General features: G+C 35.6%; 1 protein-coding gene across 5 annotated transcripts in view; it reads left to right on the forward strand.

The window, feature by feature from the left end:
- The window catches only part of AFTPH (aftiphilin), a 67038-nt gene that overhangs the window by 31406 nt on the left and 23480 nt on the right, over positions 1–12152 (forward strand). For all 5 annotated transcript variants that reach the window (XM_042932455.1, XM_042932451.1, XM_042932454.1 and 2 more), the window contains exons 3-5: positions 8850–9001; positions 11337–11463; positions 11869–11925. In XM_042932455.1, coding sequence (XP_042788389.1) covers positions 8850–9001; positions 11337–11463; positions 11869–11925 — 336 coding nt within the window. The remainder of the gene's footprint in view (positions 1–8849; positions 9002–11336; positions 11464–11868; positions 11926–12152) is intronic.

Raw genomic sequence — 12152 nt, forward strand, 5'->3', positions numbered from 1 at the left:
TGGAAAGAGGTCCAAACTATTATTTGCTTTCTGGGCTAAAATTCAAAACAAAACAAAATGATGATTAAAAAAAAAAAAAAAAAGTCCTCCTTACTTTCAAAGCAGTCCTTTTTTTCCAAAAGACCATCTCATATATTGTTCTAACAGTTTTTTTTTTAACCTGTTAATGTTCCAGAAAGGAAAGTTGATTGAAATAGCCAAGATTACTTTCTCTTAGATGTATGGTAAAGGAGGTAATATTATAAGTACAACATTTAACTCTGAGGTTTTGGTAAAATTTTTAAAATATTGCTGTGGATGTTATTTGAGAATTTAGGTAATTGATAATTTCTATATTAAGTAGCTATAGAAAAGGAAATTATGAGTAATTGTTTCTTATTAGCCATCTACTTGATTATGCTACTGGGAAAATGTTACTAGATGATTTCTTCTGAGAGGCTTAAAAATTAAGTGTCACAAAAAGAAGGAAGAGAATTATGAATACTTTTAAAGTAAAATAAGCCAAATTGTTGGTGGGGTGCCTGGGTGGCACAGTTGGTTGAGCACCCGACTCTTGATTTTGGCTCAGGTAATGATCCTAGTAGGGTCATGGGATCGAGCTCCACATCAGGTTCCATGCTGAGTGTGGAGCCTGCTTGGGATTCTCTCCCTCTCTCTCTGTCCCTGTCCCCGTCCCCATCCCCTGCTTACTCGCTTGCTCTTTAAAAACTAAAAAAAAAAAAAAAAAAAACCAAAAAAAAAAAAAAAAAAAAACCTGCTAAATAATAAATAAACCGTTTGTTTGCTGGGAAGTCAGCATTCTCAAACCGACTCTAATTCTACATTTTCACCTTTGTTTATTTAATCATCTGCCTAAGATTTGTGCAGGTTTTCCTTTCTGTAGATGAACACCTGAACTTATTACTGAAAACAGAAGTAAGCAACCAAATAAATTAAGTGGTCAAAAGGTACAAACTTCCAGTTACAAAATAAGTCCTGGGGATGTAATGTACAGCAGGGTGACTATAGTTAATAATACTGTATTGTATATTTGAAAATCTCTAAGAAAATTGATTGTAACAGTTCTCACAAGAAAAGAAAAATTTGTAACTGTATGGGATGGCTATTAACTAGACTTATTGTGGTGATCATTTTGCAATATATACATTTCGTATCATGTCATACACCTGAAACTAATATTTCTTGTGTTATTTTTCCCTCAGAAAAATTGACATTCTGGTGTTTAATTCCAAAATAGGTGGAAATACTTGGTTAGATTTATGCACAAATTGTGCAGAAAGGCCAAACCATCTTTTTAGAGCATGGTGAATATTACAGTTGTTCACTCTTCTTATATAGCTTGAAATTGGGAATTGATAAAGTGTACAAGTGTCGATTGTACTTGATATCTTACTTAATATTTAATAATGGCAAGGCATAAGGTGACCTCTTAAATGGAAGATTAAATTACCCAGTGGATTTTATGTTTCTTCCAAACTTCGACTTCAGGGGCGCCTGGGTGGCTCAGTCGGTTGAGCGTCCAACTTCGGCTCAGGTCATGATCTCACAGCTCGTGAGTTCGAGCCCCGCGTCAGGCTGTCCGCAGACAGCTCAGAGCCTGAAGCCTGCTTCAGATTCTGTGCCTCCCTCTCTCTGCCCCAACCCACTTGCATTCTATCTCTCTCTCAAAAACCAACATTAAAAAAAAAAAAAAATTTAAACTTCAACTTCAGAGCAAGATCTAATGCTTATCAACGTTAAAACTGTTAATATTAATCAACTTTTGTTCCTAAGGAAGAAAACTAACTAGAAATATGTTGAAGGAACTTTAGGAATTAACCTTAAATACAAGATGCTTTTAAAAAGGTCTGCATGTGAATGGCATAAGACCCAGAGTCTAGGATCCTAGGTGCTGGTCTTACCCTTTGGAAAACTGAATATTTTCAATATACTTCTTATACTCCAGTAGAGTTGTTTATAAAATAGGGGTGTATTTGGGGTTCTCCAGAAAAACAGAACCAGGAGGATGGATGGCTGGATGGACAGACAGATGGATGGGCTTGGGGAGGGAGAGAGAAAGAGACTAATAAGGGATTGGCTCTTGTGTTTATGGAGGCAGAGAAGTACCAACTACAGTCCTCAAGCTGTCTTCATTTGATTGCATGAGGCCCATTCATATTAGAGAAGACAATCTGCCTTACCCAGGTTACCAATTCAGATGTTAATCTCATCCAGAAACACCTGCACACACATACCCAGAACAGTGTTTGACCAGTTGTCTGGGCACATGGCCCAGTCAAGTTGACACATAACATTAATAAGAGGGAGTGCCATTTGTCCCTGTGTAGCATTCAGGATTTAGGGGAGATTTATAACATATTTGTGACTGGGACCTACCAGTTGGTAAACTCTGCATTTAATAATGTGACTTGTTTGCATCAGTGAATAAAATGCAACGGCTACTTATATACCTTTACCCTAAACACGGAGATACGACAGACCTGAGAATGAGTATAAGTGAATTCATACATAATGCTTTGCCCCCATTGATGAATTAAACCATTGGATAGCTGAGCATTTGTGCTTTCCCAGAAATCATACCTGGTTTGAAAAAGTAATAATTGTTACTATAGAGACATTCAAGGTAATAAAGGACCCTGATAGGAAAACAAATATATGAAAAGGAGAAAATTGGGAAAGATAAAAGCCAGTGTACCTTTTGAGAGCAATATAGCCAGGGCCACATATGACTTTTATATGACTTACCCATAAAAGATATTTAAAATTCTATTTTATAACTTGGTATAAAGATGAATATATTAATATTAGCTATTAAAACATTTTCATGAATCCCTAAAGTTATTGTGGGCCTTAGGCCTTGGCCCTGGGTACATACAGTGAGTGCTTAAAAGCAATGCTCTGGGGTTATACTGCCAGATTCAGATCTAGGTTTCAACACTAATTTGTATTAGTCACTTTCTTGAACCTTAGATTTAGAGAACAATAATAGTACTTATTTAAAATGCCTTACTCTGAAAGTAAAATAAAATTGTACATGTCAATGTGTTTACCACGTTGTCTTGCACATAAGTGTTCAGTAAATATTGTTACTGAAAAATCTCAGAAATGAACTTCTTGGAAAATGGTCTGTAAAGGTGCAAGAGATAGTGATGCCAACTGCATTTTTTGGTGAATGGCAGAGAGTATCTCTAGTTCTGGCTGCTGCTTGGGGGCTAGTTTCTGTTCTCAGAATAGTTTTGACAGATTAGGAACTCTTCTGAGCACCATGCTCTTCTCCTTTGTCTTAGTGCTGGACATGAATAGAGAAAATAAAATGGACTCTGGCACCTGCCTTGAATAGCATTTGACTTTCAACCCTACATTTATCAGAGCCCCCAGTTCTTAAAACGTGTAATGGCCAGACGTGAGGCTGTTCACCAGGCTGAGAGTTTGCTACGTGTGTGAATTGAGAGGCATGCGTATTCAGCTAACCACCAGTTTTCTAATTCCACATTCAAGAGAGAACTGATGACTGTTTTTCCTCTTTGGCTTTGAAGTTAAAAGCATTTAAAAGGCAATAATTGAGGGTCGCTTGTGTGGCTCAGTCTGTTAAGTGTCCATCTCTTGATTTCGGCTCAGGTCATGATCTCACAGTCGTAATGTGGAGCCTGACGTGGGGCTTGAACTTAAGTGTGGAGCTTGCTTGGGATTCTCTCTCCCTTTTTCTGTCGGCTCCTCCCCCACTCGCTCGATCACTCAAATAAAAATTGGAAAAAAAAAGGTGTTTATTTTTAAGAGAGAGAGACATAGCTTGAGCGGGAGAGGGGGAGAAAGGGAGACAGAATCTGAAGCAGGCTCCAGGCTCTGAGCTGTCAGCACAGAGCCCAACATGGGGCTCGAACTCATGAACCAGGAGATGGTGACTTAAGCCAAAGTTGGACGCTTAATTGACTGAGCCACCCAGGTGCCCCAATGAACATTTTTTAATCCCAACTTCTTAAAAAGATAAAAGTCAGGTAATTGATGTGAATGTTATTTTATTTAGTTTGCTATACAGCTACTATTGTAACCTCAGCTAACTAGTATGCTAAATGTGTGGGCACTTGTTACCTTCTCATTAATTTACAGTGCATCACTCTTTAGCAAAAATTTATAATTTGCTTTGTTAAAAACTATGAATTATATAGATGAAATAATTGCTTTAAGTGTGGTCATCACCTCAGCAGTTAACAGTTGAATCTCTTACCTAATGGCTACAAAAGTTTGAAAGACCACAAAAAGTGGGTAAAAGCATGATTTGGTGAAAAGAGACTTTGGAGTCAGACTTGGGATCAAATCCTTGCTGTGTACCATACCAACATGAGACTGTGGTTAATTAATCTCCATGAGCTTTAGTTTCATCTATAATGTGGAAACCGTAATACTTACCTTTCAGGATTTGTTTTTTGTTTTTTTAAAGATTAGTAAAGTAACATGTAAGTATTAAACATAGTACCTAGAACATAAAGGCATTTGGTTATTTATACTTGTTACAATTATATAAATATATCCAATGTATGTACAAAAATGATTTAGATGGCTTATAATATCTACTTTCATAAGTAGAACAAACATGCCCCCTGCAGTCTTAAATAAGGGTGAAGTGCTTTTTTTTTTTTTTTTATTTTTAAGTGCACACTGACTTAGCTAACATTTTTATATCCACTATATGCACGAACCTAAGTACTGGAGATTCGAAATGAGATATAGTCCCCCCCCTCAAAGCTCCTATAATTTTTAGAAATTGAACTTCGAACTGCTTTGATGGCAACATAGTCTAGTGTTTAAGAGCACAGACTCTGAAACTGTACCTCCTAGATTAGGATTCAGCATGTAATATTCATCTGACTGTGGGCAAATTAACCTCTTAGTGCTCCGTTTTTCTCATCTAGACAATGGGGATAAGATTACTGTTACTTCCCTCTGATGGTTCATCTGTTCTTCTGTGAGCTAATATTCATAAAGCATTTAGAATAACGCCTGGCATGTGATAAGCACTGCATCAGCATTAAATGAAAAAACACACTGTATCAAGGTTTTGCTGTTTGTGACGGTTTCAGAGGACATCTTTTGATCTTTCACTTTCTTGAACTAGGCTGTACTGATATTGTTTGCTTTCCATATGCTGCCTTATCTGCTGAGGGAAACTAGAGCATAGCCAGTCTGACTTTACCACTAATTCCAAATAATAAAATATAATATTTTAGAATTTTACATCTAACACAAGTCCACATGTACTGTAATGTGTTAATAAACATTACTGTTACATTCACATCTTTTTTTGAGTCAGTCTGCTCCAAGGAGTTCAAAACTGTGTAGTATCCCCATTTAATCAAAACTAGGAGTAGCTTGCCTCTTATGGCTGGATACAATCTATATAGAAACAAGAATTCTTATTAGGTAGAGTAATATAAAGTTATTTTTTACTCTTACACAGTAGAATAAATCCAAGTTAAATAATATTTCACTTTAGTGACCCTAGTGTTGATTTGATATTAATTTTATTACTGATTTGGTTTAAGGCTATTGTATGTATTAAACTATCCATGGCTAATAGTATTGAGGAAAAAATTTATATAGATATTACAACAGTTAAAATTAATAATTAAAACAAAAACTTTTACCAATATCACAGTTTTCATATAGAACTTTTATCTTGTGCTCATATGTCTCAAATATCTCAAACAATTTTTTTTTTTTTTAATTTACTGTGTGATTACAGTCTTTTAGAAAATCTGTTTCTTGAAAGAAACCTTTCTGTTTGGTCACAAGAGAGACTGTTGTGGTGGGTTGTTTAATTTCTCTTTCGAGCATTATGTTAGTTCTTAAACCTGTTCTACTTACCAAGTTCCTTGGACTATGTTCCATTACATTTTGAATTTGTAACTTTATTGTGCTTCTTGGGAAGTAAAACACTCAAACACCCCCAACGTGTGATTTGCACACTTTGCATTTTATAGTGTGATCAAGATTTGAGTCACAAATGCCAAAATGTCAAGCAAAATGTTTACCAATTTCCAAAGTCTAAAATCCACAAGGAGTAGCAGTAACACGTTCTATTTATAAAAGTGGTTCTTAATGATAGACGTTTTTAAATTGGTACTTATTTTCCAATTAAGTTGGAGGATCTTGGAGAAGGTGCAAAAATTTGTATTTTCTTGTTATAATGTAGAAATTGATAGTCTGAGACAAATATTTTCTTAATGATTTAGAATGCCAAGTAGTGGTAGAGCAACATCGCTAGTGAGCTTTGAATCTAGTTTTGATATTTACTTTATTCCTTGGTAGGCACTCTGTTTCTGGATATCATCTGTACAATAACAATAGTAGTAAGAAAAAGTTACCACTTCTTGACCACACACTGGGTACCAAGTATTTAATCCTGTAACTTGTCACCCACCCTGTGAGGTTGCCCCTGATATCTCCAGTTTATAAATCCAGAAGCGGAGTCTCAGCCCCTTGAGTCCACAGTCCTCCACTAAAGTATTATAGTTACATCAGCCATTTACTTACTGGAATTGACTAGTAGCAAATGAAATTTGGCATTTATTACTGTGAACAAAATATTAGTATGGAACTCTTTCTAGAGGATTCCCTCCTGACTAGTCTCATAGTTGGAAATAGTCTGATAGTTGGAAATCGATGTACTTTTAAAGCAAAATGTCAGAGGAAATTCAGTTTTCGTCAAAATCTTTAATTCTGTTAGCTGCTTTCTTGTTAAATTGTTAGAGTTCCTCCTTGTGGTGGGTGGTGCTTTTCAATTAGTGGGTTCTGATTATTTGAATCTTTGTTATTTACTGCCATACCACAGGTATCTGCAAACTATGGCCTGTTCTATCTGGCCGCCTGTTCTGGTAAATAAAGTTTCATTGGAACACACCACACTTACTTGTTTATGGCTGGTGCAAAGCTGAAACTATTTACTATCTGGCCCTGTATAGAAAAAAATTCTGACCCTTGCTCTACTTCATTCAACAAAATATTTGAAGCAATCGAATGTAATATCTAACCTTAAAGACAAATGGAACTGTCTTTTAAATTTCCCATGTAATTTATACTCTGTATGAGAGGGGGAAGATGTAAAAACTTGAATGTAATGTTCACATACATTCCACTCATTTTAAGAATTTGCTCACTGTTGTACCTAAGACTTGGTAGTTAGATGTAATATTGCCCAAATGACTGAATGTATTTTGGGGTCATTGCTTCTTTTGACAAATATTTTTTCTTTCCCATGAAAAGGATAACAAAGAGGATACGAGAGAGATTCAATTTTAATTTACAGAGAAGTAAAATATGGTCATATGTGAGTTTTTGTTTACCTTGTCTGCCCAGAAGGAGCCTGTGCTCATCATGTTTCCAATTAGATGGTTATCTGATCCCTTTAAAAGTAATGTCTGTCCATTCCCTCTGTTGAAGCAAGTAAGTGCCGGTCCCCTTGACACACTCAAGTTTCACGAGCCTTGGGATCTTGAGTCTACTCTTTACTGTAGGTTTCATAATTGATACTGAGAACCTTTTCCCATATCACACACATGAATATAATGAAGGTGTTAGAATAACTTTTGTAGAGATAGCAGAAGAGTACCCTGAGACTAATTACGCATTAAGTTTTTGCTCTGATACTGCTTCCAAAAGAGATTTTGGATTGGAAAATCTGTTTGGAAGATATTTTCCGTTTGTTTTTCATTTTCCTGTTTGCTGACTGTGCTAAACAACAGAAATCAAGCGTTAACTTGTCTTTGTTACTTGGCAGGAAATACCACCATGATGTGGCACTTTCTTGTATACTCGATAGCATTTCAGTAGTACACTCCCGACAGTCTTTAACAGTTTGTATTCCTATTTGATGTTTAAGCGGTAAATTGAGTTAAGTTGAAAATATTTTACATGTGTCTGAGTTACACTTAGGATAGTGGGGATAAATGTTAGTTACTGTGGGCTGCACATGTAGAATAACCTAGTAGTACCCCTAAAAAGTGTAAGTTAATATAAATTCAGCAAATTTTAATTAAAGAAAATACTTCAAAATGCCAGTGTTCTCAGTAAAAATACTCTAGGGAATATCCATTCTTGGAAGAAAGGCAGTGTTCTATTCAAAAATACACCTGTATACACCATAGAAGAGTAAAGAAGTGGGATTTTTAAAAGATAACACAGATCATCAAAATGAAAAATGAGCTATTGCTTTTTTAGTAAAAATAAGACATTCTTTCCTACTTTGTTCTTTTAGCAGAGATATTTCTAAAAGTGTTTTAAAATTCAAGTGTTCTTATGTTCAAGAAAAAAGTTCTCTTCAACTATGATAGCATAATACTTTTCACAAACCTTCAATTTAATTGTTCCTAAATCTAGAGTACATGGGTGGTAGTAGGGAACATCCCGTGATAGAATATGAATGCCGCCTGCTTTTATGAATGTTGCTGTTTGGTTTTGGTTTTGCTTTGGGTAGATAATTCACACTTTGCGATTGCTTTCTCATTATACAATTGAGTAGTTAATTTCTTCTTTGTGAATTTTTTAATAGGCTAATAAATAAGGTAATGTTTGCAAAGTACCAGCTATGTTGCTTGGCATATAACTACATTTACTTGTCACCACTGTATCACCATGAGTATTTGAAGTGATCATTTAGAGCATCTGTTCTGCAAGTAGTTATGCTCCTTTGACTTAGTGCTTCCTGTACCTGACTGATAGTGAACCTCCCTCTCCTGTAGTAGTGGACAGGGTGTGGGGTCAGAGGTGTGTGTGTGTATGTGTGTTGATGATGATAAAACTAAGATCATTAAAATTAGAGAAATTAAACTTTTGGGGGGGTTGTTTTGATGCAGACAGCTTTACTAAACCGCCTGGAGCGAATTTTCGAAGCATGTTTTCCTTCAATATTTATCCCTGATACTGAAGAAGAAGTTACTTCCCTGAAGCACTTGCTGGAAACAAGCACCTTCCCAATAAAAACAAGAGAGGCCTTAGCTGAAAGTGGGTAAGTAGTAGACAGTTTTTAGATAGCATGTATGTTCCTTAGTTTTAACCTTATAAATTAGAACAACAGTTACCTTAAAACATCAGGGTTCTAAAATGTTCTTGTAACATTGTGTTGAAGTTTAAAAAATCATATTGTGCTGAAACAAAACAAAAAAACCTCCCTATTCCATTTTTGAACGCTTTTTCAAATATTTCTAAATCCTTACTCTCCTCAGTCGATCTTATGTATTATCTTTTGACTTCTGAGTATGATAAGTGTGAATTTAGACTTTACATGTGCTCTTCTCCTCCCTTCATCTTCCCTGTATGACTTACATCATAGTTTTTTGTTAAGTTGATATTTGGTATTTTCATTATTTTAATCATGTGAATAGTGTTCACTGCTAAGCCACTGTTTCCATTATAGTAAGCTTCTTCTTGGACTTAATAGTTGTCTCTCTTTTTCATTTACTCAGTCTTTTCCTACCCTCCAGGTTATGATCAAACCTGTCAGGCTAGCCATTCCATTTTTTTTTTTTTTTCCCCTGAGCCTTCCACCATTCTATCCCAATTTGGGATGGATTCAATCTAGGCTTCTTAAACATGGTATCTTGGGATTGCCATTCACTTAGAGCCCATATTGGTGGGGCACATCCTCTGATAGCCTCCTGAGAAATAAAGGTACATGGGTAGTAAAATTTTTATTCTACCCTTATGTTAAATTTATAATTTAGGATTTTTTTGTTGTGGGTATTCTGAAATTTCACAATGAAGTATCTTGATATGAGTCTTTACTAATTGGACTGAACACTAGGTATATGACCTTTCAATCTGGAGGCTTCTGTCCTTCAGTATTGGGCAGTTCTCTTGAATTGACAATTACCAATATAATACCAATACAGTTACTTTCCCTCCATTGTTTTCTTTCTGGAACTCCTATTAATTATTAGATGTTAGAGGAGCTAGATTGATTATCTAATTTTAATTTCAAAGTTATTATACTGGACTTTTGCATCTCATTACTCCACCTCTGAACATATTCTCTCCCTCTACAAGTCCCTCCTTCATCCCTCTTTGTGACCTCAAAGTTTGTGGTGCAAAGTTTTAGTTATCTCTTAATTTTTTTTTAAATATGGAGATTATGATTTGCTTCTTGGTTTTTTGGGGGTGATTTCTGAGAACGGGACAAAAAGGTTTATGCTTTACCATCTTAAAACTGTTTAGATGTGTTATTTAAAAATACGCTAGTTGTACAGATAGTTCATACTCTTAGACCCAGAAATCTCTCCAAGAGATTCATTTTGGGAAATAACACAACTCTACAACAAAATACACTGTAAAATACAGGAAGATAATTTGCCTTACTAACAATAGGAGATGAACAGTGAAAATAACTTATTTAAACTATAAGGTTGTGGTCAAATAATGATGCATGTGTCTAACAGAATGTTACATGACCATTGGAAAAGGTATACATGTAGATGAGGAAATGCTTAAAATCTGAAAAAAGAATACAAAATTATGTATTTGCTGTAATTGCAGTTATGTGTTTGTGGATCAAGACTCAAAGAGAAAGCATATTAAATAGCTATAGTAATATGGTGGAATGCTGAATGATTTCTTTCCTCCTCTTAAATATTAAATATTTTTGTTTTAAGGGGTGCCCGGTTGGCTCAGTCAGTTAAGCGTCTGACTTCCGCTCATGATGTCATAGTTTGTGAGTTTGAGCCCCATGTCAGGCACTGTGCTGACAGCTCACAGCCTGGAGCCGGCTTTAGATTCTCTGTCTCCCTCTCCCTCTGCCCCTCTCCTGCTCGTGCTCTGTCTCTCAAAAATAAATAAACGTTAAAAAAAAAAAAAAAAAAAAGTTTGGTGCTCCTGGGTGGCTCAGTCAGTTAAGCATCAGACTTCAGCTCAAGTCATGATCTCACAGTTTGTGAGTTAAAGCCCCATGTCGGGCTCTGTGCTGACAGCTCAGAGCCTGGAGCTGGCTTCGGATTCTGTGTCTCCCTTTCTCTCTGCTCCTCCCCCACTTGTGCTCTCTGTCTTTCAAAAATAAATAAATGTTAAAAAAAAACATAAAATTAAAAAAAATTTTTTACAATTGAAAAAACATACAGGCTAAATTTTGGTTGATTACTGACATATTGTTTCAAATGAGTTTAGCTTAGCTACTAGCTACTTTAATGACTATAAGTGGTGGCCGTTGATTTTATTCAGAAAATAGCTGTATACTCATGTTAAACACAAGATTAACTGGAATGTATAATATTTCACAGTCACATTAAAACTAGGATTCATGGTGAAAGCTATTGAGTAACCCATTGTTGATGGCTTCATCATGACCTTTGCAGGGAACTGCTGGATGTGTGGACCGAGCTACAGGACATCCACGATGCACATGGCTTGAGATATCAGTGGGGTGGCTCCCATAGCAACAAGAAGCTTTTGTGCTCCTTGGGAATAGACACCCGAAACATTGTGAGTTTTGTTAGTACCTTGGAAAATCCGTTAGTGGACCTATGGGTGTTTTTAAATTCTGTTACACTTTTGTTCAAGCTGTGATAAGCTAGTTCCTCAGAAAAATAAATGTTAGTTGGCTTAAATGCTCATGTATTTTGAATATGCCAGCTCTTAAACATAAATGCATCTAAATTTTTCTCCAGTCAATATTTCTTACTTTTAGAAAAGGTTGTTTGTAATGTTTTTCATTAACTATAAAATAAAGGAATTGTAGTAACAGATCCAAAATACAAGCCCATATGGGCAACTTAACAATTTCTTCTATTTATATTTCACAATGTATGCAATAACATGTTAACTGTTTCGGTGTATGACATCTCATTCTCTGAATATACATTCTTTTTCTCTAACACACATGTGTAGCTCTTCACGGGTAACAAGAAGCAGCCTGTTATAGTGCCCATGTATGCAGCAGGATTGGTAAGTACAAAATGTCCCTGTACCTATTTATCATTGCTGCATTCATTCTATAAAATTATCTTACGTGGCATGATGTGGAAAGTATATTTTAAGGGGTGTTTAGTGTGGGAACATTAAGGGAATAAGTATTAATATCCTTTTTCATCTCATCCCTTCAAGTCTTGATCTAAGGACATCTTGCTGTATTAATTAAAGACACTGTTTTGTTTTAGATTGAAGATTATCTT

Source organism: Panthera leo, chromosome A3, assembly GCF_018350215.1.
Source record: "Panthera leo isolate Ple1 chromosome A3, P.leo_Ple1_pat1.1, whole genome shotgun sequence".
In the NCBI taxonomy this organism is placed as follows: Eukaryota; Metazoa; Chordata; class Mammalia; order Carnivora; family Felidae; genus Panthera; species Panthera leo.